The sequence below is a fragment of the Pleurodeles waltl genome, chromosome 4_1 (genome assembly GCF_031143425.1).
Source record: "Pleurodeles waltl isolate 20211129_DDA chromosome 4_1, aPleWal1.hap1.20221129, whole genome shotgun sequence".
NCBI classification, from domain to species: Eukaryota; Metazoa; Chordata; class Amphibia; order Caudata; family Salamandridae; genus Pleurodeles; species Pleurodeles waltl.
In genome coordinates this window covers 63,430,422-63,457,316 of record NC_090442.1, presented here as the reverse complement: position 1 = coordinate 63,457,316, position 26,895 = coordinate 63,430,422, and the positions used below count along the sequence as shown (strand labels likewise).

Below are 26,895 nucleotides of genomic sequence, written 5' to 3'. Positions count from 1 at the left end.
GTTGCGTGCGTGAGAGGTGGGTGAGGGTGCGGGTCCTAGGGAGGTGGGCCACCAGGAGTCGTTCCAGGCTGAGGGGTTGGTGCCGAAGATGATTAATTCTGTCTTGTCTGTGTTTAACCTGAGGTGGCTTGATTCCATCCAGCTGGTGATGGTGTGGAGTCCGTTGTGTAGGTTGACCTTTGCGGTAGTCGGATCTTTCGTGAGGGAGATGATGAGCTAAGTGTCGTCAGCGTAGGAGACTATGTTGATGTGGTGTGTTCGTGCGATGTTTCCAAGGGGGGCCATGTACAAGTTGAAAAGTGTGGGGCTGAGTGAAGATCCTTGAGGGACGCCACAGGTGATGTTGGAGGCTTCTGATAGGAACGGCGGGAAGCGGACTCTTTGGGTCCTGTCCGTGAGAAATGACGAGATCCAGTCCAGGGCTTTGTCACGGATTCCAGCGTTGTGGAGGCGTGTGCGGAGAGTGTGGTGGCATACCGTGCCGAAAGCTGCGGAGAGGTCCAGGAGGATGAGTGCTGCTGTTTCTCCTTTGTCGAGCATGGTCCTGATGTTGCAGCAATGAGTGCAGCAATGAGTGCAGTCTCGGTGCTGTGGTTTTTGCGGAATCTGGATTGGGAGGTGTTGAGTGCCTTGTTGTCTTCTAGGAAACGGGATAGTTGATTGTTCATGATTTTTTCGAAGACCTTGGCTGGGAAGGGGAGGAGGGAGATAGGTCGGTAGTTCTTGGGGTCGTCAGGGTCTGCCTTGGGTTTCTTTAGCAAGGCTTTGATTTCTGCATGCTTCCATCTCTCTGGGAAGGTGGCTGATTCGAAGGAACTGTTGATGGTGTGGCAGAGCTGGGGGGCGATGATGGTGTTGGCTTTGTTGAAGATGTGGTGTGGGCAGGGGTCCGATGGTGATCCGGAGTGGATGGTGGCCATGGTGTTCACGGTGTCTTCTGTGTTGACCGGGGTCCAGGTGTGGAGGAGGTGGGTGTTGCTTGGCGCGTAGGGCTCGGGGGTGTTTGCAGTTAGCTGGTGGGACTGGGAGTTGAAGCTGTTGTGGATTTCTTCTCTCTTTCGACGGAAGTGAGATGCGAGTGAGTTGCAGAGCTCCTGTGATGGCGGGGGTTCGTTGGAGCAGGCCCTGGGGGTGGATAGCTCTTTGATGATGGCGAAGAGTTCTTTGCTGTTGCGAGCGTTGGTGTTGATGCGGTTTTTGAAGTGGGTCCTTTTGGCGGTGCGTATCAATTGGTGATGTCTGCCTAGGGCCTCCTTTAAGGTGATGCGATTGGAGGTGGTGGGGTCACGGCACCAGCTTTTTTCCATTCTGTGGCATTGTTGTTTGGATTCCTTTAAATCTGGGGTGAACCAGCTGGCCTTGATTCTGTGCGGGGTGTTAGGGTGTTTTTTGAGCGGTGCGAGGGTGTTGGCGCAGTCTTCAATCCAGTGGTGCAGGTTGGTTGCGGCTGTGTTGGGGTCTGAGATCCGGGAGGGGGGGTCTGGGCGAGGGTGGAGATCAGTTGGTCCGTGGAAATTTTGCTCCAGTTGCGTCGGGCGGTTGTGTGCGGTGGTTGTGAGTGAGTTCTGGTAGGAGAAATGGATGCATTGGTGATCTGTCCAGTAGAGTTTGGTGGTGTGGCTGAAGGCGACGTGGTTGCTGGTTGAGAAGATGAGATTGAGTGTGTGGCCTGCGGAGTGGGTCGCTGAAGTGACAAGTTGCTTGAGGCCGAGGTTGGCGAGGTTGTTGATTAGGTTCGTGGTGCTGGTATCGTTGTTATTTTCCAGGTGGAAGTTCAGGTCGCCTAGGAGGATGTAGTGCGTTGAGGTGAGGGGCTTGGGAGCTGATGGCGTCGGCGATATCGTCGCAGAACTGTGGTCTCGAGCCGAGAGGTCTGTAGACCAGTGTTCCTCTGAGTGTGTTGTTGGTATTTATGTAGATGGTGAAGTGGAGGTGCTCGGCGGACTTGATGATGTCGTCGGAGTTGGTGGAGATTCTTATGGTGTTTTTATGGACTATGGCGATTCCTCCTCCTGGTTTGTTGTTGCGGTCTCTTCTGGTGATTTTATAATTATCTGGTATAGCTATTGCTATCTGGAGTCCCAGAAGGAGTCCCAGAGGAAAAACACCAAAGGGAAAAAAACTCTATGACAGGAACGTCCTGGAACAGAAGAAAAGACACGTAAAAAAATATCAGACTTCCTAAGTCAAGAAAAATTAACTGGAAGAAAGCTGGAACAAACCTGAGCAGGAAGTGACATGCAGGAAAAAGCAAGAACGCCATTTTAGACTTGGAAAAGACTATAGAACAAAGTAGAAGAGGACGCCATATTAGAAAGGGAAGATGCATGCAGGAAAAAAGACAAGAAGAAAGGCATGCTGGGAGAAAGAGAATATGGCCCCACTAGAAAAAAAGAAGAAAAGAAAAAGAAAGAAAAAAGGAAGAAGGAAGAAGTAAAGAGCCCTAGAACAGGGCACCAGTAAAGTGAGGGGTTGGGCGCAGACGCCTAATGCGAGGCCCGCGCCTCTCGCCGAACACAGCGAGGCCCGATGCCCAATCCTGGGCCCCGGAGCTCGCCACAGGCTCCGACGCGAGCCGTGACCGGAAAAACAGACCCCGGTCCGAACCGGGTCCCCTGCCTGGGCCGCGGACGCCCGTGGTATGACAGTAGGTCCCCTCAGCCCCCCGGAGCCCCCGGTTTGTCCGGATAGAGACAGAAAAAACGACAGACCAGAAGAGGAACGTAAACAGAAGAGGCATCTTCCCAAGAACATTCGCTAAGAGGATAACCCTTCCAGTGAATGAGAAATTGGAGACGTTTTCGGAATATACGATAGTCACATATTTCCTGAACCTCATATTCGGGTACATCATCCACCAACAAAATTGTCTATGAAAAGGATCAGGCATATAGGGCTTCAGCTCAGACACATGAAACACAAGATGTATCTTCCAAGTTCGACGTAAACAAAGACAAAATGATACCGGATTGACTTTTTGAAGAATCAGGAATTGTCCATAATAACGGGGTTTGAACTTATTTTGTGACAGACGGAGGGGCAGAAATTTAGAAGAAAGCCAGACCTTGTCTCTCTGACTTGATAAGATGGGGCATCACATCGTCTCTTATCAGCCATCTTTTTAATTTGTTGTTTGGTAGATAGAAGATTGGAATGTATAATACGTTGGATACTACGTAGTCGTCGAGTAAATGAGGTGATTGCAGGAAGTGTAGAGGATTCCTTGATGATAGCAGGAAAGGATTTGGGATGAAAACCATAACAGCAAAAAAAAGGAGTGACTTTTGAAGCACTATGTACTGTGTTGTTATATGTGAACTCGGCGGGTGGTAAGTACATAGACCAGTTACTTTGAGTAGCATTGCAAAAACAGCGTAAATATTGTTCAAGTCCTTGGCTTAGGCGTTCCGTTTGTCCATTTGTTTGTGGATGATAACCAGATGATAAGGCCACATTGATGTGTAGGATTTTGCAAAAAAATTCCCGAAAGCCTGAAATATATTGGGGGCCACGGTCTGAGATAATGACTTGAGGGAGACGATGAAGGTGAAACATCTCCTGTATAAAGATTTGACTCAATTCTTTTGCAGTGGGTAGTTTCTTTAACGCATTCAAATGAGCCATCTTAGTAAATGAATCAATGGTCAGAATTATAACTCGATTTCCTGCTGAGGGGGGTAAGGAACACATGAAATCAGTTGATACAGTATACCAAGGGGCTGGTGGGATGGGTAAAGATTGAAGCAATCCTGCTGGTTTGGTATGGGGTATTTTAGTTTGAGCACAGATGGGACAAGAAGCCACATAACTCTTGGTGTCTTTCTTTAGCGTAGGCCACCAAAAGGAGCAAAGTAGTAGTTCTTGTGTGGCTTTGATACCACAATGACTGGCAAAAGGAGAATCGTGACACATTTGTAGTGTTTTCGTTTGGACTATCTTTGAAGGGAGGAACAATGCATCCTTATGATAGTAATACCCCTTAACCTTGCATAAATTTGGACGTAAGTGTTTCATTTCAAGTTCAGAGAGGGTTGAATACTCAGACTGTACTTTAGCAAGAAAGGACTGTACTAGTCCAATAATTCTATCTGGTTCAATGAGGTTTTGTGTAGCTGGATCAATACCTTCAGGATAGCGTTGTGATAAGGTGTCTGCCAGAATATTTTGAGGACCTGGTATATAGGTTACATAGAAGTCAAATTAACTGAAAAAGAAGGCCCATCAGGCTTGGCAACTGTTCCGACATTGGAAGTTTCGTAGACACTGTAAATTTTGATGGTCTGTTCTTACTTCAAATGTTTCCCTTGAACCCACAAGGAATTGTCTCCATTCATTACAAGCTGTCTTTAAAGCAGGTAGTTCTCATTCCAAGACAGAGTAATTACGCTCTGAATCAGATAGTACATGAGACAGATAAAAAATTGGGTGTTTTAATCCATCATCTTTGTAGTAATGCGGTCCAATTGCTTTCTCTGAAGCATCTGTGACTACTATAAATTGTTTGGTGGTATCAGGATGCTGTTATATAGGAGCTTGTGTGAAGACACGCTTCAGGATTTGAAATTCAGTTTCAGCAGCTTCTGTCCAAAAAAAAACGTTCTGTAAATTCTCTTTTTTAAGAGTTTGTGTGATATGACTAGTTTGTTGGGAGAAAACTGTGATGAATTGATGATAGAAATTGGCCAATCCTAAAAAACTGTGGGTTTCTTTGATAGAAGAGGGGGATGGCCAGTCTAGGATGGCTTGAAGCATGTCTGGGTCCATGGCAATACCAACTTGACTAATATGATACCCTAAATATTTTACCTCAGTCTTGTCCAATTCACATTTTTCTGGTTTACAAAATAGTTGGTGTTGCCGGAGTCTTTCTAGAACTTGAAGTACATGCATAGTATGATGTTCTGGATGACTGGAATATATTAAGATATCATCTAGGTATATTACTACTGTTTGATTTAAAAGGTCGGAAAACACTGAATCCATAAACCTTTGGAAAATAGAGTGAGCGTTGGTTAGGCCAAAGGGCATTACACAATATTCATAATGACCAAAAGTTGTGCGAAACGCGGTTTTCCATTTATCACCTTTTATTCTTAGAAGATGGTAGGCTCCCCTAAGATCTAACTTAGTAAATGTCTTTGCCCCTCTTACTGCTTCCAGAGTATCTTTTATAAGGGGTAGAGGATACTGGTCCTTTATGGTGATCTTGTTGAGTCCATGAAAGTCTGTACGGGGCGTAGATCCATCGTCTTCTTAGCCATGAATAAGAGAGGAGTCCCAGCAAGTGAAGAAGAGGGTGCAATCAGGCCGCTCTGTAAATTTTCTTGTAGATATTCCTTGAATATCTTCTTCTCGGGCTCAGTAAGTGAGTACATTCTCCCAAAGGATTCCAAGGGAATGGCACAATCATATTCTCTATGTGGTGGTAGCACTGGTCTTTCGGGTTTCTGAAACATGTCTGCGTATTCCAGGTAATGACTGGGTACCTCTTGGATCGAGTTGATGGAACAATCTACTTCTTGTGGTATGAATAGCATTCTATTTGGTGACCAGTATGTTCCTGATGAAAAGCAGTGGTGTTGACAAAATTGGGAAGAGAGTGAAATAGTTCTGGTTTCCCAAGTGATATGAGGATTATGCCATGTTAACCAGGGTATACCTAGGATGATTACGTGATTTGGTGAGGAAATCAGATTGAAGGAAACATATTCCTGATGTTTTCCAAAATGTAAACATAAGGTAGGAGTAGTGTTCATGACAGGACCAGAAGCTAGAAGGGATCCATCAACTGTATGAACCTGTTCTGGACTGTCCTTAGGTATTTGAGGATTTTTTTTTTCAAAGCCTGTGTCTCATCAAGATATATTATATATATATATTATATCCACTGGCTCTACAGTCTAACAACGCCAACGCCCTCTCTTCCCAACCGTCAGGTAACTGCAATGTAATAGGTAAAAGAAAGAGGACCATTGTTTTTTCTTTGGAAAAACAAATAGAAGGTATCTCAGAGAATCCCGTCCCTTCCCTTCTCACAGAGGACGGGAGTCGGTGTTTCCCAAAGACTTCGCAGGACAAGCTGGGCATGTACGAATCAAATGACCAGAAGCACCACAGTAAAGACACAGTCCTTTTCGTCGTCTGGTTTCTCGTTCGCTAGCAGTTAAGGGGCCACGAGCTGTGCCTATTTGCATAGGTTCCTCATCTGTAGCTCCTTGAGACTCAGGTCGAGTCTCTTTGGACCAGTGAATGATGGTACGTGAGATCCCTGAATGAGGTGATCAACGACTCTTTCTCTTCTCCATCCTACGTTCTTTAAGGCAATATTCTACGGAGAGCGCTCAGTCCATTAAACCCTTTAAATCTTGCAGTCTAGTGGAATGTATAAGCTCATCTTTTATTTCATCCCGAAGACCCCTACGAAAAAGGATAACAAGAGTACGTTCTACCCAAGTAGTTTCTGCTGCCAATTGTCTGAAGTGTGTGATATATTGTAAGATGTCCTGGTTACCCTGATGGATGTCACATAAGGCTTCCTCAGCGGAGGACTCAAGTCCAGGAAGTTCAAACATTTGCTGAAAGGCTGCAACAAAGGCCGAATAGTCAGATAATCTGGAATCATTTGTAGCCACCAAAGGAGTCACCCAAGCTAAGGCTGGATCAGACAGGGCACTGATTAAATATCCTACTTTAGTCATATCTTGCACAAATTCTGAAGATAGAAACACAAAATAGACTGTCAGGGCATCAAGAAATTCACGTAATTTATTGGGATCCCCTGAAAAAGTGTGATGTGGTAGCAGAAACGGTGGGAACATCTGCTGTTCGGGAGACCAAGGCTTGTTGTAAAGCCGCATTTTCAGTTCGTAACTGTTGCAGTTCCTGGGCTTGTTGATGGACGGTCAGGAGTAACGATTGGTTTGTTTCTACAGCAGCCATCGGAGTGTTCTCCATAATGCTTGACAAAAACGTGGTTTTTGGGCGCTGCAATCTGTCACGATCTACCCTTCGCTTATGAACTGGAACTGGAGGGTGACCTCAATTGTTGCAGGTCCTGCTCTGGCCAAGGTAAGGGCGGCCCTTTCCGGTAGCCGGTGCTGCTGACAATGGTATGTCAAAAACAGTCCATGCAATCCAGACGGAGTCCCAGAGGAAAAACCCCAAAGGGAAAAAACCTCTATGACAGGAACTCCCTGGAACAGAAGAAAAGACACGTTAAAAAAAATATCAGACTTCCAAAGTCAAGAAAAAATAACTGGAAGAAAGCTGGAACAACCAGGAACAAAAACTAGAATCGAAAAAAACAGCCGGAGCGTGATCAGGAAGTGTTGCAGCACAAGGAGCACAAGAATCTAACCCCTTAAATAGCCCTGAGCAGGAAGTGGCAAGAACGCCATTATAGATTGGTAAAAGATTATAGAACAAGGTAGAAGAGGACATCATATGAGAAAGGGAACCAGATGCATGCAGGGAAAAAGGCAAGAAGAAAGGCATGCTGAGAGAAAGAGAATATGGCCCCACTAGAAAAAAAGAAGAAAAAGAAAGAAGAAAGGAAGAAGAAGGAAGAAGAAAAGAGCCCTAGAACAGGGCACCAGGTAAGTGAGGGTCTGTGGGGGCGCAGACACCTAATGCCGAGGCCCGCACCGGGTGCCGAAGACGACGAGGCCAGACGCCCGATCCTGGGCCCCGGACTTTGCCGCGGACAACGACGTGAGCCGCAGCTGGAAAAAGGTGCCACTGTGAGCCCTGCGGCCGGTAAAACGGACCACGGCTCGAACCGGGTCCCCTGCCCGAGCCACCGAAGCCCGCGGCATGACAGCTCTGTCTTCTGACCTCCTATTTTTTTATCCTGTTGGTAATTTCGTTTTTTGCTGGCTTTAGTACTCTGGGTACTTTATACTTTACCATGCTGACCAGTGCTAAACTGTTAACACTCTCTGTCTAAATTATTTTGGTGATTGGTTCATCCGTGATTGGCTTACTTAATTTATTAGTAAGTCCCTAGTAAGGTGCACTAGAGGTGCCTAAGGCCTGTAAATTAAATACTCCTAGTGGGCCTGCAGCACTGATTGTGGCACCCACATGAATAGCCCTGTAAACATGTCTCTGACCTGCCACTGTAGTGTCTGTGTGTGCAGTTTTGCACTGCCAATTTGACCAAACCTTCCCTTTTACTACATGTAAGCTACCCCTAAGGGAGGCCCAAGGCAGCCCCATGGGCAGGGTGCAGTGTATTTAAAAGGTATAACATGTACTGGTGTATTTTATACGTCCTGACAGTGAAATACTGCTAAATTTGATTTTCACTATTGCAAGGGCTATCTCTCCCATACGGTAACATAGGGATTGCCTTGAAATAGCTTTTAAGTGTAATTTCCCATTTGGAGCTGATAGAGATATGGAGTTTGGGGCCTCTGAATTCAAAATTTAAAAATACATCTTTTGGATAAGTTGTTTTTTAAATTGTAAGTCTGAAAATGCCCCTTTTAGAAAGTGGGCATTTTCTTGCTTAACCATTCTTTGCCTCTGCCTGTCTGTGGAATACAGATCTGGTTCAAGATGAGAGTTGGGCTGTTTTTTATTTCACTCTAGACAGTCACACAAAGGGGGCTGAGATATGCCCTGCATATCCTGATGGGTCTTCCTAGGCTAGAGTGATGGAAGGAGCTGACCCTTGCACCTGAATAGGGCTGTGGCTGTCCTTACACAAAGTAGTCTCCAACCACCTGTAGTATGTCTGAGGCCAGGGCAGGAAAGATGGGGTCTTGTGCACTACAAAGACTTCTCTTTGAAATTTGCCTACTTCAAAGACAGAAATGGGTATAAGTACTGGATCTCTGACACCACATAGTTAGAATCCTTCTGGACTGAGAACATTCTGCCAGAAAGAAGAGCCAGATGCTGTAGGAGGGACTGCCACTCTGCCTGTTGTTTTGCTGTGCTGGCCTGCTACTTGCTGCTTCTATCCTTGGGGTGAAAGGACTGGACTTTGCTTTCTACATCCTGCTTCCAAAGGTTCTCCAAGGAATTGGACTGAGCTTGCCTCCTGTTAAGAAGTCTCAGGGACATCAAAGACTTCATTTGCCAGCACCTGGGTTTTCTTGCTGAAAGTTCTGACATGCCAAGTGGTGTCAAGTCCAAGTCCTGGGCCTTTGGGAGCGAGTTCTGAGGCAACCAGGAAGAAACCAAGCACATTGACTGTGGCAGGTTTTCGGAACCAGTGCTGCTGTCTGACTCCGTGCTGCTGCCTGACTGGAGCCATGGTCCCCGCTGAGTGCAACGACTGCTACCTGCAACGTGGCCCAATGATGCCGCAGTACCTCCAAAGTCCTTTGTCAAAGCATAAGTCTTGGGTACTGCATCACCCACGTCCATGACACCCAACTCTGACTCCACCGTAGCACCTGTGGCCCTGTGTTGGGATCACAACACAGCAAAGTCGATTCCTCGCATCTTGACCTGCTGGATTCATCAAACCCACCTTGTCGTTAGGAACCAATTCTTCGCCACTGACACGCATCATCTCCCCTGCAACCATAAGGAACTGTGACCTCACCTCCTCTGCCTAGCAGTAAGGCACTGACACCTCACCTTCCTGGTAGCAGTAGAGAAACGACACCGCACCGGCTCCATGCAACATCTGTGTTTCCTCATCGTTTTCCAAGGTACTGTACCTCTATGCTACTCTGTGACCGGCCCACACTCCCTCGCAAGTGGCTTTGGAATGTTGGGAATAACTGAGTCAAGACGACGTTTACTAAGATTTAATCTTTAATTCATATCCTTACTTGTGTATGTTGGATTGTTGTTGTTACATCTTATTTTACTCAGATAAATATTAGGCTATTTTTCTAAACTGGTGTGGAGTACTTTGTGGTGTTTTCACTGTGTTAATGTGCGTGTTTGTCTGAGATAAGCCTAACTGCTTGAGCCAAGCTGCCAAGGGGGTGAGCAGGGGTTATCTTACCAGTGTGACTCCCTTACCTTGACTAGATGGAGGGTCCCTACTTGGACAGAGTACAAACCACTGCCAGCCCGAGACACCATTTCTAACATAAGGTGAAACGGTTCTGTGTGTTAATGAATGTAACTTTTTGAATTCTGAATAGACCTGATCATTCTTTTACACATTTGCTATAAATATGTATTTAAATGAAGGTGTTTCTGAAGTTAAGTTGTGCAGGGCACTCTTGTTACTTCCTTCCTTCAACTTAAATTCACCTTAAATAAATGCTTACTTGTTTATTTAACATATTTTTAAAGTTAGTGGTGAGTCGAGTGAACAGCAGCCCAATGCTGCTGTTAACCAGGGGGCGCATACAAAGGTCAGGAAGGCTGAATGTTGGTACGGGCCGTATTATGGGCATCACTAGTCTAGCTCTTACTACTCCCATTTGGGACACTGACACACTACATTGAGTATGATGTTTTTTGCTTTAGGCATGTGTAGGAAGTGTTTCTATGTTTGCATGATGTCCGGCGAGGTGCGGTTATTGTATTATGTAGAGATCTTGTCTGCACATAAATTTTCTTCTGTCCCCAAATGTATGTGGTTATGGTTATCTTGGTAAGTTTTATGATCACAATCTTTTTATTTTTTCTTTAGCAAGATACCTTCCTACAAGCACTACCTGGCAATTAACACAACTTAATAAACCTTACCCCTTAAACACCCATTCCCCCAAACTTTCCTACAGCACCTGTTACTATATTTTATCATGTAGTTCTATCAGCAGTTGTTTGTCTGTCAATATGGTCAGTTTTTAGGCACTACTCTATAGGCTTTTGCAGTTGTGTTTTGTGATGTTAACTACTCAATGATGAGGAGCACTAATTGGGCAACTGAGTTAAATAAATTATTTGACTAAGAAATTGAAAAATGGTGTTGTTAGAAATGGGGTCTTTGTTTGGCAGTCAGGTTATCCCTTGTCGAGGCAGGGACCCTCTCTCTAGTCAGGGTAAGTCACACACAATCCAAATTATCCTGTGCCCACCATCTGATAGCTTGGCACTGAGAAGTCAGGCTTAACTTAGAATGCGATGTGTAACATATTTGTGCAATACATCATGCAATAACACAGTATAAACACCACAAAAATACACCACACAGGTTTAGAAAAATCTAGAATATTTATCTGAGTAGAATGAGGTCAAAACGATCAAGATTTGATCAGTACAAGTTGAGAGATCACTATTGTAATTAAAAATAGAGTCTTTAGTTCCTAAAAAGCAATAAGTGTCTCTTGCAAACACAAAGTACCTGTTTTGCGTCTAAATTATCCGGAAGGGACCACAAAGGAGGAGATGTGTAGAAAACTGGGAGGTGTGTGCTGGTTTCTCCGGTCGCACACAGATGATGTGTCGATATTTTCCATGCAGCAAGGGCCTTGTCTCGATTTCCAGCACGTGGACTTGGATCTTCTTCAGGTTGCAGGGTATTTGGACGCCCCGGGGACGATGCAGAGAAATCCTCGACGTGCGGAACTAAGTCACAGGAGCTGCGTCGATCCAGTGGGTGATGTGGGGAAATTTCTGTCATACGGCAGACGCTCCATTGATTCTTCTCACAGGAAGTTGGGCTGCGTCGTTCCGGCTCAGTTATGCGTCGGTCCAGTGGGCCATGCGTCGAAGTTCCAGTCGCAATGATGGCGCTGCACCAATCTCTTGTCGGAAAGCCGGGCTGCGTCATTCCAATTCAGTGTGTGGTGATTTTCTCACCGCGATGTAGGCTGTGCATCGATTCCGACAGGCTGTGCATTAATTTTTCGCAGCACAAAGAGTTATTTGCAGAGGTGAAGTCTTTTTGGCCCTGAGACTTCAGGAAAACAGGAGGCAATCTCAATCAAAGCCCTTGGAGAGCACTTCTCAGCAGAGCCAGAGGGCAGTAAGGCAGCAGGGCAACAGTAAGGCAGCAGTTCTTTTCAGCAAAGAGGTCAGGTGAGTCCTTTGGGCAGCCAGGCAGCTTCTCTTGGCATGGTTGCAGATTCAGGTTCAGAGTTTCTTCCCCAGGGTCATCTTGTCCAGAAGTGTCTGAGTTGGTAGGGTCGGTTGCCCTGTTTAAATACCCAAATCTGCCTTTGTAGTGGGGGAGACATCAAAGAGTGGCTTTGAAGTGCACAAGGTCCCCTTTCAGTTCCATCCTGTCTGCCAGGGTTACAGTAAGGGGTTTGGCAGCCCATTGTGTGAGGGCAGTCCCTCCACTCTCCCAGCCCAGGAAGACCCATTCAGTATCCAGATTTGTGCAGGTATGACTGAGCATCCAGTGTTTGGGGTTGTCTGAGTGAATGCACAAGGAGCTGTCAACTAACCCAGCCAGACCTGGATTGTAAGACACAGAAGGATTTAAGTGCAGAGAAATGCTCACTTTCTAAAAGTGGCATTTCAAAAATAGTAAGATGAACTCCAACTTCACCAGTCAGCAGGATTTTGTAATACCATTCTGGTTATAATAAATATGACCTTGTTACTCCTTTCAGATCAGAATCTACCACTCACACAGTATATGATGGTAGCCCTAATGTTAGCCTATGAAAGGAGCAGGTCTCACAGCAGAGTAAAACGAATATAGGGGTTTTACACTTCCAGGACATATACACTACACAGGCACATGTCCTGCCTTTTCCCTGTATAGCACCCTGCCTATAGGTTACCTAGGGCCACCTTAGGGGTGACATATATGTAGAAAAAGGGGAGTTTAAGGCTTGACAAGTATTCTAAATGCCAAGTCAAATTGGCAGTGAAACTGCACACACAGGCCTTGCAATGGTAGGCCTGAGACATGGTTAGGGGGGTACTTATGTGGGTGGCTCAATCAGTGCTGCAGGCCCACTAGCAGCATTTAATCTACAGGCCCTGGGCACATGTAGTGCACTTTTACTAAGGAGTTATAAGCCAATGTCACCATGTTTTAAGGGAGATAGCATATGCACTTTAGCACTGGTTAGCAGTGGTAAAGTGTGCAGAGTGCTAAAACCAGTAAAAACTGTGTCAAAAAGTGGAGGGAGGCAGGCAAAAAGTTGAGGGTGACCACCCTAAGGCTGCCAGGTCTAACAGGTGTGCAGTCTTTTCTAATGTTTTGCTCCAGTATATAGGCCCAGATTTATGAAAAGAGACGCTGCACCTAGTGCAGCGGCACTTTTCTTGAGCCCCTTAGTGCCACCCTAATGTCACTATGTGTGCACCGTATTCAAAATACAGCAGACCATGGTGGTATTCAGAGGGACTAGCATCATAATTTTTTACGCTAGTCCGGCGCTTTGCAGGACTAGCGTCCAAAATGTTGATGCTAATCCTGCAAAGCACCCAGAGGCCATTGAACACAATGGGAGCCTCTTTTTAACACCTGCACTAAGCAGGCATTAAAAATGCTGATAAAAATGGCACAAAGGAATCTCATACATTTCTTTGCACCATTGTTATGCCCCCCTTAACACCGGAACGCCCCCCTTGCATAGATTATGTCTAGCACAGGCATAATGTGGCGCAAGTTGTTACAAAGTGGGGCAATGCAAGCATTGCAACACTTCATAAATATGGCGTGGTGTTTTTGCCCTTCCAAAGCCATATGAGCATAAAAAAACGACGCTAATGTGGTTGGTGTTGGAACGGCACTAGGACACCATAAATCTGGGTCATAGTGTGCTAGGAATCTAGATATTGTGGTTGAGAACATCTTGTCTGTAGTGTCCAGCTGTACCCTCCAGTAAGTCTGAAGGCTAGGGCATTACCACAGCAAGTATGACAAAGTTCTTTTCCCTTAAACGCTTACCAATTTGATTTCTATTTTCCCATTCCCACACTTTAGCTTCAGTGTAGATATTTTAAATACAGTCTCTCTTGTTTCTGTTTCACTGGCTGTGTTTCACTATCTGATGTGGACCACACTGGTTGGGCTCCACCTTCGGATGTGGTCAGCGGTGACTGTATTCCACATTTTGATGTGGCCCATCTGGCTGTGTTGCACATTCTGATGTAAACCACGCTTGTTGTGTTGCAGATTCTGATATTCATCTCGCTAGCTATGTTGCACATTCTCATACGGGCCACACTGGCTCTGCTACACCTTCTGATGTGGACCGCGCACTCAACGTGTTGCACATTTTTATGTTGACCACGCAGGCTGTGTTGCACATTCTGATGTGGACCACACTGGCTGTGTTGCATATTCTGATGTGGACCACGCTGGCTGTGTTGCACATTCTGATGTGGACCACGCTGGCTGTGTTGCACATTCTGACGTGGACCACGCCGGCTGTGTTGCACATTCTGACGTGAACCACACTGGCTCTTTTGCACATTCTGATGTGGACCGCCCCGGCTGTGGACCCTTTCCTGCTCATTCTCTGTCAATGCTTTGCCTAGCTCAGCAGAGCAACTAGTCTTTAACTGGGGGAGGGGGCTAACACTGTAAGAATTTGGGGTGGTGCTAACACTATAAGAATTTGGGGTGGTGCTAACACTTCAAGCAATGAGAGCAGAGAGTACACAGAACAAATATGAGAGTAACAATCTGTGCATTTTATAGCTATTGGACAGACCCAAAATAATTATACGAAACATGTTTTCACGGATTTTATATTTTATAGTCTACTGACCGTAATCTTTGGAAAATGGATTGAATACAATCACAACTAAAATGGTGCTTCTTCAGATTTCAATACAAAGCATATTAGAACACTTTTCACAAAGTGTTTTCTAGGAGACAAACGTTTTTGCCAGTTCGCCCACTATTCCTTCTGTGGCAGGACAATGTGCTCATGAAATATTTATCATCAGCCCAAAAAGGTGCTACTGCCCCATTGCTGACTAAAGGTATGACTTCTGTCTGCCCACTACGGCATTGCCAAATAAGCATGTTTGAGACCACACAAATGTGGGCATGTCTCCGTATACTGAGTGTTGTTGTGGAGTAAATAAAAGAATATATGAGATACTCACCTGCACTGATATGTCGGTATGTGACGGACCTGCAAGAGTAATGGCCCCATTTGTGCAATTTAATGAAGATGAAAATATATTATATAATAATATCATGTAGAAAAAAGATTGTCCACACATCAGTTCATTTTCGTGGCATACATAGTTAGTAAAAAAATATACTATACAGTTTTCATTGTTACCAGACACCACTTTAGTTTTGATATGCCATCTAATGATCGTGGACAGTAATCAGTGAGTCTTAAATGATATACTGATATCAGGAAACATTAAAATAATTCCAGAACAGTACACAATATCAATGAAAACCGCTGCATTTTTTACTAGCCAGATAAACATTTCTGCTGTTAATATTCAGGAAACACAGTTTGTGGGATGTGTGCAACCTGTCACTTTGTGATATGCTGTTTTCCTATTCCTGATTCACATCAAAGTGACTCCTAGAGAAACACTTGCATAATGAATTGACTGCCACACTATAAGGTAAGTTTATTTCCTTGCAGGATGAAATTATCAGCAGATTTACTGTATGTAAACAGTCTACACCCAACACTCCCATTCTGGGCCATGTTTCAAACAATAACAGAGGCCCAACTTTTATCGTGAGATATAATGGGGGTCATTCTGACTTTGGCGGGCGCCGGAGGCCGCCCGCCAAAGTCCCACAGGCAGAATACCGCTGCGCGGTCAAAAGACCGCCGCGGTAATTCTGAGTTTCCCGCTGGGCTGGCGGGTGACCGCCAGAAGGCCGCCCGCCAGCCCAGCGGGAAACCCCCTTCCATGAGGATGCCAGCTCCGAATGGAGCCGGCGGAGTGGAAGGGGTGCGACGGGTGCAGTTGCACCCGTCGCGATTTTCAGTGTCTGCGTGGCAGACACTGAAAATCTTGGTGGGGCCCTGTTAGGGGGCCCCTGCAGTGCCCATGCCATTGGCATGGGCACTGCAGGGGCCCCCAGGGGCCCCACAACACCCGTTACCGCCAACCAGGTTCTGGCAGTCAAAACCGCCAGAACAAGGCTGGCGGTAAGGGGGTCGGAATCCCCATGGCGGCGCTGCCTGCAGCGCCACCATGGAGGATTCCCTTGGGCAGCGGGAAACCGGCGGTACACCGCCGGTTTCCCGTATCTGACCGCGGCTGTACCGCCGCGGTCAGAATGCCATGGGAGCACCGCCAGCCTGTTGGCGGTGCTCCTGCGGTCGTTGGCCCTGGCGGTCCATGACCGCCAGGGTCAGAATGACCCCCAATGTGTGTTGCCTTGCTATCTGCATATTGCAGTCCCACCATTTGTGTAGTCCCACACTTCTTTAAATGCCTGACTTGCATGTACATACATGTTTTTGTTTTGATGAACGCACCATTATATAGGATTTACATACTAAGGCACCGGGTTTCAGCCCTGTTTCCATCTGACTTACCTCAGGGTAAGAGCTGTAAACTAGCTCCCGCCTAACCTAGTCTCTAAGGAACTCTGCATGCAATTCTTCAGGTCATGTGGCATTTTCTTTAACACTGTGGGGCATGTTTAAGAGGCCCTAGCGCCACCTTAGCTACGCTATAGTGTCATCTTTTATACTCAGGTGGCGCTAACGTGGCTTTTCTGCAGCGCCATATTTGCTGCATGCACTGTGCCACTTTGTAACACCTTGTGCCTCATAATGCCTGGCATAATGTATGCAAGGGGGGTGTTCTGGTGCTAGGAGGCCCACAAAAATGGTGCAGTGAAATTTAAAAGATTTCACTGTGCCATTTTTGACGTCATTTTTAACGCCTGCTCAGAGCAGGCATTAAATGACGCTTCCATAGTAACCTATGGGCCTCCTTGTACTTTGCTGCACTAGTGTCAACATTTTTCACGCTAGTGTAGCAAAGTGCCACAATAGCTTTAAAAAATGTTGACGCTATTGTGCTAACGACCACCATGGTGCGCTGTATCATAAATGCGGCACAACCATGGTGTCCTTAGATGCTGGTAGGTGGGGGCGCAATAAAAGTGGTGCATCATAGCTGATGCGTCACTTTTTCTTAAATATGGGCCTATATACTTCAAAATGGTCACTTCCCAGGATGAGAAGCAAACACAAAGATGCAGATCAGAGTCTACAAGATTATAGGAGATACGTAAATTGATGTATCAGGCAAGTCTGGCCATCCTTGCGTATCGTCAATGTCTATGTCCGATCTTAGGTAACTATTTGGGGTACGTTAAGAGACATTGGTATAGTGCTTTATCACAACTGGTATTGTCTGCCAGTGCTGTCAGGTTTAATTGTATTGTCTTGTACTGTAGTTGCATTTATATAGATGTTCATACACCCACACCCTCCACAAGGCACTGAAGCACATGTGTGGACAGATGTAATCCTAATCCCTGAGAGTGATATGAATGGAAGTGCATGTATTTGTCATGTGGCTGATATGGCTTATGAATTAGTACCAAAGTTTAGCTTGTCTTGTGTTTTCCTGTTGTGCTGTGAATTTAACACAGAAAGTGTGAGGTCTCTTAGACATTAAGCACCACAATATGGATGGATGCAATTGTGTTAGCTTAGCGTGGCCTATGTGAATTTGTTTTGATGTTGTGTAGGTGTAGGAGTCTGGCTCTCTATATAATGTACAAAAATGATGTGCACTTTGTAGAGAATCCAAGCAACCCTGCCTTGGTTTCCAGAGGTAGACCACCTAATGCTCTGTTTTTGTGGTAGTTTGGGTGAGGAGTAAGGCTTATCATGGCTATGTGCTAAGCATTTTACTCACAGTATCAAATAATGTGGACGCACACTCAAAAGAATAACTGAAGACCAATTTAAAAAATACTTCAGATTTTTTATAAAAAATTAAGACCAAGACCATCAAAATCAGGTAAGTACTTTTTAAGTTGTGATTTTTCAAAGTTTAGAAAATGTTCTGTTTCTGTGCTTAATCACGCACCAAGGGAATCAATGGAATAAAACTTTAAAAATGCTCATAATAGGCAATATTCTTACAAGTGTCACCTTCTGTCTATAGGTCGAGGTCATCAAGATGTCCTGTGGGCCAGTCGGAGAAGTTCGGGTGATTCCAGGTTTTGGAAGGAGCAACAGCTGAATGTCTTGGAGCTGGTGAAGAACAGTGAAGGGGAACACTTGGGAATACACTGCACAGATGGACTTAAAGGTAAATGTGATGGGTCCTCTTAGAGTGCAGATGTTGCAAGGGGTTGGGAACCACTATAGCACAGCTGGTTTGTCGATGCAGAGGAAAGGGAGGCCGGGTGCAGCGTGGATTAGTCAGCCAAGGGTTGTGCATCCTAGGGTCCTTGGAGTAAGGTGCAGGTCACTTTGAGGGTGGGTTGCAGGTCAGCAGGGCCACTCTGGGGGCTGGTTCTTGGCTGTCCTGAAGTACCTTAACTGTAGCTTACTTCTGGTCCAGAGTGGACTCTTCTTCTGGGTGTCCGACGTTGGGAGTCGAGTACCCCAGGCTATGGCACGTCTGAGCCACTGGAGGCCACAGTGCCACCAAACTTGGCACGCTAGCAGGGTTTGTCCTGCGGGTCTATCAGGCTGCTATCACTGGTTCATTGGTCAGTGGCCAATCAGTGAACTGGACTTCACTGGTTTCTTGCCTGCAGGGTGCAGGGAGTGATGCCTTCACTCAGAGGGAGGTTCTTGGCAATTCTTAGAAGGTTGGAGGTCCTCTGGCATTTCTTAGAGTCTGTCTGGTGCTGAGCCAACCCCTCAGCTGCGATTGTCGAGTCCTGGGTACAGCAGGCAGGGTTGGATGCCTTTTTCTTCTGGCAGTAGGACTTCTGTTCTCGAGCCATGGGTTTTCTTTGTCACTGCCCTTCTTGTGTCCATCAAATCTCATCTGTAGGTCCAGAGATGCCAACTAAATACTGCATTAGGGGGAGTTCCTAGTAGTGACCAATGGGCCAACTACCTTAGGGTGGCTACACCCACTATGTGACCACTTCTTGTGGGAAAGGGTCACATCCCTAACCCTGATTGTCAATTTTCCTACCATCTCAGATGAAGGAAAATGAAATGGAGTTGTCACCTTGCCTGCCACACCTGGGGTGACCACTCCTCCTACTCTGGCTAGGTCTTCCCACCAGTTTACCTCTCAAAGTGGGGGAAAACCATTGGATGGCCATCTGCTGCTAGCAGCAGAGTCAGAGGTCAGATCTTAGAGGTGGTAACGCCTTTGAAGCTGACCGCTTGCCCTGGGTGCCTGCCTGGAGGAGATGTAACAGCTTCATCCAGGAAAGGCTTTGTGTTCTGGATCCTGAGAGCAGAGGCTCTCACCCAAAGAGTCCAGACTTTGTCTGGTTGTGGCAGGCTGTAAAACACAGTCAGCAAACCTGCCAGGGCTGTTAGGTTTTGCAGAGGGCACCTCTAAGGTGCTCTCTGGGTACACGGTATACTAAATCCACCACTTGCATCAGTGTGGGTTTATTATTCTGAGTTGTTTGATACCAAACAACCCAGTATTCAGAGAGGCCATCATGTAGCTGCTGAACACATAATGACAAGTGTTTAGCACATGTATTTCCAGCACATGTATTGGCATCCCTGTACACTTACTATGTCTTAAGGTTTTGTAAAGACACAATAGGGGCATATTTCATCATGCAAACATATGCCCTCACATGCATTATAGTGCACCCTTCCTTAAGGCTGTAAGGCCTGTCAGAGGGGTGACTTACCTATAGTGCATGCAGTGTTAGTGGACAGGGCCCTCTTGATGAGTGCCATGTCAAGTTTGCAACTTTTAAATACACCTTGTCAAGCACTTGCAATGACATTCTGCATGAGGCAGGTGTGGGGCCTCTCAAAGAGGCACAATTGGTGCTGCTGCTCCAGGGGGCCCTCTTCAGTGCCCATGTCCTAGGTACCAGGAGTGCCATTTACAAGGGACTTACGGGATGTCTGAAGTGCCAAAACACAGTTTTTGGGAAAGAGATCTGGCCCTGGGAACCTGGTTAGCAGGGGCCCAGGGCATTTACAGTTGGAAACCACATCATATTCCAAGTAAAAAGTGTGGGGTACCAAGTCGAAAGAGGACGTGTCTCGGAGTATGTATGTATGAGGTTTCTGCAATCGAGTCATAAACAGTTGTGTAGCTGTACCTACACATAAAGGTGTAGGAGAAAAGTGTGATGGTAGATGCAGTCACATGTCAATACCTACCAACTTTGAGTTGCGAAGCTCTGCATTTACAGTTTAAACCACATACAACATAGGCCTGAGAAAGCTCCCAGAGACTTAAGTTACAGCCCCTGGGAGGGGCAAATGTACGTCAACGTAAACAGCTATGGTACATGCCCTGACATCCATGCAACAGCAGCATAGAGAAATGATTTATGCTATATGCTGCAAGGAATCCACTTACATGGACTCCTCTGAACATATATCGTGTGTGGCATGGAGTCACGTAGTAAATCCCAGGAATGAGTGTTATACGGTGGGCAATAATAAATGTGCAGCGAGGTCCAACATGAGTGTGGCTAGACCAACCCATTGTGTAGATAACCTCAATAAAACCGAAGAAGGATGGTCAAAGGAGTGATTCTGTAGAAGGAATGCAGTTATGTTACCCCCAAGGGAAGTGGAGACAAAAGGTTTGGTTCAAGGGAAGATGTGATGACAAGGAAACAGGGTAGGGGGTCTAGACCCAGCCTTGGCCCTTAACTTATCTTCACAAAAGGAAGTCATTTTTAACCCGTCCACTTCTAATCTGGATACTCACGGCCTGGTTATAAACTATGGGATTTATATTTCGGCGGATGGGATATACATCACTTTGTGATGGAGTAACACATCCACTGAGATCTAAATTCAGGCTCTTTATTTGGACATCTTGGCTGAACACCCCAAGAGGGAAGGTTAAGTTGGCCCAGGGTGCTACAAGCATAAAACATAGTATGTTCTATACAAAGGCCCAATGCCAAAACAGTACATATTGATTGTGATTGGGCCCACAAATTTAGGGGCAGGGCTCGTCCCCACATGGGATCAGGGGAGATGATCTGGTAGAGCATTGCAAATAACAAGCATCTCTCTCCTTGTGAGGCTGACCTGAAAATGTCATGTGTAGGAAAGTGCCCCTTTTGACATGGTTACCCCCCTACTTTTTGCCTGGTATTGATACTAACTTGACTGAGTGTGTACTGGGATCCTGCTAATCAGGCCCCAAAAACTGTACCAGTGTTCTTTCCCTAAAACTGTATCATTGTTTCCACAATTGGCACACCCCTGGCACACAGCTAAGTCCCTAGTAAAAGGTACCAGTGGTACCAAAGGCTCTGTGGCCACAGAGGGTCCCTAAGGGCTGCAGCATGTATTGTGCCACCCTAAGGGACCCCTCACCAAACACATGCACACTGCAATTGCAGGTTGTGTGTGTTGGTGGGAAAAAAAGGGTAAAGTCGACATGGCATCCCTCTCAGGGTGCGATGCCCACAAACCACTGCCTGTGGCATAGGTATATCACCCCTCTAGCAGGCCTTAAGCCCTAGGGCAGGGTGCAATATACCACAGGTGAGGGCACAGCTGCATGAGCAATATGCCCCTACAGTGTTTAAGTCCATTTTTAGAGATTGTAAATGCAGTGTGGCCATATTATGTACATGGGCTGGGAGTTTGTCATTACAAACTCCACAGCTCCATGATGGCTTCACTGAAGACTTGGAAGTTTGCCATCAAACTTCTCAGCACAATAAACCCACACCGATGCCAGTGTTGGATTAATTGTAAAATGCACACAGAGGGCAGCTTAGAGATGCCCCATGTATTTTACCCAACTCTTTAGTGCAGGGCTGACCAGTCTGGGGTAAGAGCGTTTGCGCTGTCTGGGGTCAGGAACAAAGCCTGCTCTGGGTGGAGGTGCTTCACACCTCCCCCCCTGCAGGAACTGCTACACTTTACAGTGAGCCTCAAAGACTCAGGCCTTCTGTTACAGTGCCTCAGGGCACTCCAGCTAATGGAGATGCCCGCTCCCCCACACCATGCTCCTCTTTGGGTGTCAGGTCCAGCAGGAAAATTAGGTAAAACAAGGAGGTGTGACCGCTGAAGCTAGTACCACCCATAAGGTGTCCAGAGCTGAAGTGATCCCCTCCTTGCAGAATCCTCCATCTTGTTGTGGAGGAGAGGGAACAGTAGAGATAGAAATGTGCCCCCCTCTCCAAAGGCAGTGGGCCCAGGAAGGGTGTAGCCACCCTCAGGACCCCTCTAATGGCCCTAAATCTAGCATTTATGGCCACCCCTGAACCTTACCAGATTCCTTGTGACCTGAAGAAAGAAGAAGGACTGCAAAGCTGAACCCAGCAGTGAAGAATCAAGATGACAACTGAATTGTCCCCAGCCCTACTGACCTGCCAGCAGCTTCAAGATTTCTGCTACAAAAAGGCGACACATCATGCAGGACCACTGACCTCTGCAAACCCCCAGAGGACTGCCTGCCCAGCAGAGGACCAAGAACCCCCGAGAACAGTGGCCCTGTCCAGAAGAAACCTTCCAAAAGGACTCTAGAACTGCCCTGGATCCGGGAGCCCTGTCTACTCTGCACCCGACACCCACGGCCCAAGTCCAGGTAGCCCACCATCCAGAGAAAGTCCCCAAGTGATTCCAACCGTGATTCCATCCTGTGTTGACACCTCCTGGCCAACACAGCAATGCCTGCATTCTGAATTCACAGGACCCCCCCCCGACCAGATCGGACAAATATTCCCAATGCCAAAAGGTACTTCTGCATCCGCAGCCCCCTGGCCTTGGGGAATCCGACCGATGGTCCAGCAATGTCCAGCGGGCTCCTCTCCGTCCTGTCCAGCCTTTGGTTTTCCAGAACTCTACTCAGCCTGCAGCATCTTTTTGAACACCGGGGTTCCCTCATTGAAAAGCATTTGGCCCGACACTGTGTTTTCACCCTGTATCCGGCCACCCTAATGCCGCTGAGGGTGTGTGTTTGGTGCTGACCTGTGGTCCCCCCAGTGCTGTCCTAAACCTGCCAAGCCTGTGCCCCGAAACTCCAGGTACTTACCTGCAATCTGTTTTCTTCTGAGTGCTCCCAGTCCTCTTAGGATTCCATTGAAAACCCGATGCCAGCTTTGGCCTCTGCACCCAGCCAGCCCTGTGTTGCTGGTGGTGCACTTTTGGGGTCAACTTAAACTTTGACTTGTGGACATCCTAGCCCCTGAAGGCTGGGGTCGTAATTTGAGTACTTACCTGTTAACTGTGCTAAAACTTTTCTTTCACTAGGCCTGCATTAGTTCCTATGAGAAATTGCAGTGTCACCTTTTACAATTGAAAAGTGTTACTTACTTGTAAACTGCTTTATCTGCAAAACCTAAACAAAGTACATTTGATACATACGCTTGATACTTAGTTACAGCTGTACTTACCTGCAACTAAGATCTCTGGGTTCTAGTAATAAAGTAACAAAATATATTTATGCTATATAAAATCATTGGCCTGGAGTTATTGAGCGTGTGCCTCATTTCTTGACTGTGTATACAACAACTGCTTTGAACTACACTCTGATAAGCCTAACTTCTCGACCTCACTACCACAAAAGAGTGCATTAGTATTATCTACTTTAGCCTCTGTTAAGCCACTGGGGAACCCCTGGACTCTGTCCACAATATATCTCATTTTGGTATAGTATATACAGAGCCAGCTTCCTACTTCGTGCAAAAGGGATATAAATCTAATAGGTCTCAGAAGAGATGGGGTAAGATCAGACAAAATGAGAACTGCAAAGCCTGTGCATTGCTGCTATCGTAGCCATGACTGTGGCAGCAAGGTATGCCTCCTTTCAACATATTTGTGTGTTTTAACCGTTGTTAGAATTTGGATTTCTGATTGAGTGGAGGTTAAGCTCTGGTCAAGCAGGTACCACAATCCTAGTCAGGTTAAGGCACAAGCAAGCTTCAAATTAACCTCTGCTCATCCTTGGCAGGGAGCAGTCAGGCTTAACTTAGAGGCAATGTGTATAGTATTTGTGCATCACTTCAAACATGAAAACAGTGAAAATACCACACAAAAGGATACCACACCATGTTAGACCAATAGAGGTTAATTTAATAAATAAAACAAGACCAAAATGACAAATATCGCATTAGTAGAACTGGAGTTATTGAATTTAAAAGATTTTAAGAAATACTGAATCAAAAAGCAAAAAGCGCCAACTGTGGATATCTGGTCATGCCAAAGTGGTACAAAGTCAAAAGTTCAGGCTGACCAAAATGGAGCATGGGCTGACTACGGGATCCAGTTAGGTCCCGTGAGCCAAACTACCTTAATCTGAGTTCTACATTGAAGATGTGTCGTGCAGCAGGTGTTTGTTCTGAGATGCAACGAGGTGCTGTTGTGTCATTGTTGAAGATCCTGTTGACGGGGCTTGCATTGCGAAAGGCCAGCGTTAAGAAAGCATGGTGCATCAGAGGAGATGCATCGATTTTGATGAGCACTGTGGCTGCAATGTGGAGGTTCGGCATCGTCGTCGAGGCTGCTGTCCACAAGAAATGTGAGGAGCTTGCGCTAGGAAAAGCATTGTGCAGCTCTAAAGGTGATACATCGGTCCCAAGTTGCGGGGTGTGGCCACGATGCGAAGCTTGTGACCGGTCCAATCCACAGTGTAAAGGTGATGCACCAGTTTGCTTGGCATTTTCACCACGCAGCTGAAGATGCGTTGGTTCTGATGGTTCCACAGAGGCAGTGCACCTTATGCCGACTTCCAAGGGTGCAGGACTGGGGTGGCAAAACTTTGCATGGTCCAGATGCAGGACCTGGGTTTTGGAAGCCTTTTATGCCTCTGAGACTTCAGATCAGGAGGCCAGCCAATTGTCCTTGCAGTCATTCTGGGATCAAGTGAGGTAGGCCCAGTTCTTTTCACCCAGGCAAGAAGACCGCAAAGTAGTGGACCAGCAGAGTGGCAGTTCTTATAGCAGCACAGCTGTCCTGTTTCCTGGCAGAGTAACCTCAGGTCCACAAGTAGTACTGAAGTGGTAGTGTCTGAGATCTAGTACTTATACCCAGTGGTGCCTTTAAAGTGGGAGACACTTCAAAGACTTGCCTTTGAAGGGCACAGAGTTCCTGCCTTCCTGCCCTAGCTCCAGACTCACTATACAGGGCTATGCAGCCCTTTGTGTGGGGACAGGACAAGTGAGTGTAGGAATCTGGCTATTTATGTAGTGTACCAAATGTAATGGGACACTATGCAGATAGTCCAGGCAATCCTTATTGGTTTACAGGGTTAAAAGTGACAATCGCAATAGCTATCTTTTGTGGTAGTGTGGACGAGCAGGTAGGCCTATCAGAGGGTAGTGCTAAGCATTTGTTGTACTCAGGGAGGCAATAAATAAGACAGACATTCAAGAAGGAACTCTCGACCAATTGTTAGAAAAATAGTTACTCTGTTCATGTTATGTTTCAACACCAGAATACTTTTACAAAAATAAATACTGATGTACTTTTAAAGAACACAGGCAAAATTCTTGTTGTGTCTCTAATGCGGTAATGCAATTTCTATGGAGAAAAATATATACACTGCATATGGGTACTCAGCAGCTGCTTACAAGATCAATGTCCTGGAGTTAAGGTAAGTACAGGGCACTGTTCAAGGCAGCACCAACAGGTCACCTCCGGAGCCTCTAGGGCATCCGGGTGCAGAGGTGCTGTATGACATCAGGTGCCCCATTGATTTCAATGGGAAACAGTCTTAGGGAAAAGAGGCTGCAAGTAGGGACTGGGGGGGGGCAGTCTGGCTGAACCAACAGGGGAGCCTAGATCTGGTGATGCTCGGGGACGTAGGGACACCTTTGGTCGTCTCCTTCATGGGACAGGGAGGCCAGTTGCACAGCTATCCTGATGCACTGTGTTTTCATCACCTGAGGCAGTTACAGTAGAGGCGCCTGCCCAGAGACGCTACAGGCGGTGTCGGTAAGTCTACTGATGGCAAACCGAATGTGGGTCTCGACTCTGGATGGTCTGGGAACCACGCTGGCACCACTGGCCCACTTCAACTCGGACTACGGAGCACATGTGCAGTGGTGTTGTCTGGTGTCTGTTTTTGGGCAGTCCGGAGTCCTTGTGAGTCTTCTTTGGTGCCTGCAGGAGTGGAAGGAAGCAGTTCCGCTACTTCATGGGAGTTTCTGGTTACTTCTTGGAATGCTGGCAGTTCTCCCAGGCTTTTGGATGCAGAACAACTTCAGGATAAGTCATCGTCAGTGCAATTGTCAAGGACCTCAGGCAGGATGGTAGGGCTGGGGCCAAGTCAGGTGCAGCTCCTCTGTTCATGCTTTTCATGGTTCTTTGGGTCCTTCTTCTTCTTTAGTCCAATGAATCTGTTCTCATGGTGTCGGGGAGTCACCTACTCAATTTAGGGGCGATTTAGGGGTGTAGAGTAGTAGCCAATGGGCTACTCAGGCTTGGGGTGACTATACTCCTTGTGTGACCACTTCCTGTGGGAAGTGGGCATATCCCTATCCCAGAAGACCTAGATCTACCAAACACAAGATTCTAGAACCCTTTCTCGAGTGTCCACTTCAGGTAACCCACCTTAGGGGTGTGGGTGGCCTAAAGGTGGTACACACCTACGGACTAACTAACTTTTCCTCTTGTCTTGGTGCCAAATGGACCTCAGGGCAGGGGATGGTTACACCTAGGGTTGGAGGAGCCATGGATTGCATGCCAAAAGGTGTCAGGGCCTTTGAATGCCTTGGCCATAGTATGCAGATTCACTAGCTGTCCTGCTGGAGGAGGTGTCAACACCTCTGTCCCGAGCAGGCTTTGTTTCTGCCTTCTGAGAGCCTGGGCTCTCACCTCCAGGAGGTCAGAAATCTGTGGTGGCAGGCTGGTCAAAACCAGTCAGCCAACACACTTGGAGACTATTGGGGTTCAGGGAGCACCACAAAGGTGCCCTCTGGGTGCATGTCATAATGAATCTGAGGCTGCCATCAGCCTTGATTTATTAAGATGAGGTGTT

At 46.5% G+C, this 26,895-nt stretch overlaps 1 protein-coding gene across 1 annotated transcript in view; it reads left to right on the top strand.

Annotated features, from left to right (window-relative positions):
• The first annotated feature begins 7,511 nt into the window (after positions 1-7,511).
• Positions 7,512-26,895, top strand: part of LOC138286991 (uncharacterized) — a 37,516-nt gene continuing 18,132 nt past the window's right edge. Inside the window, exon 1 of the mRNA XM_069227354.1 lies at positions 7,512-7,595. Coding sequence (XP_069083455.1) covers positions 7,512-7,595 — 84 coding nt within the window. The remainder of the gene's footprint in view (positions 7,596-26,895) is intronic.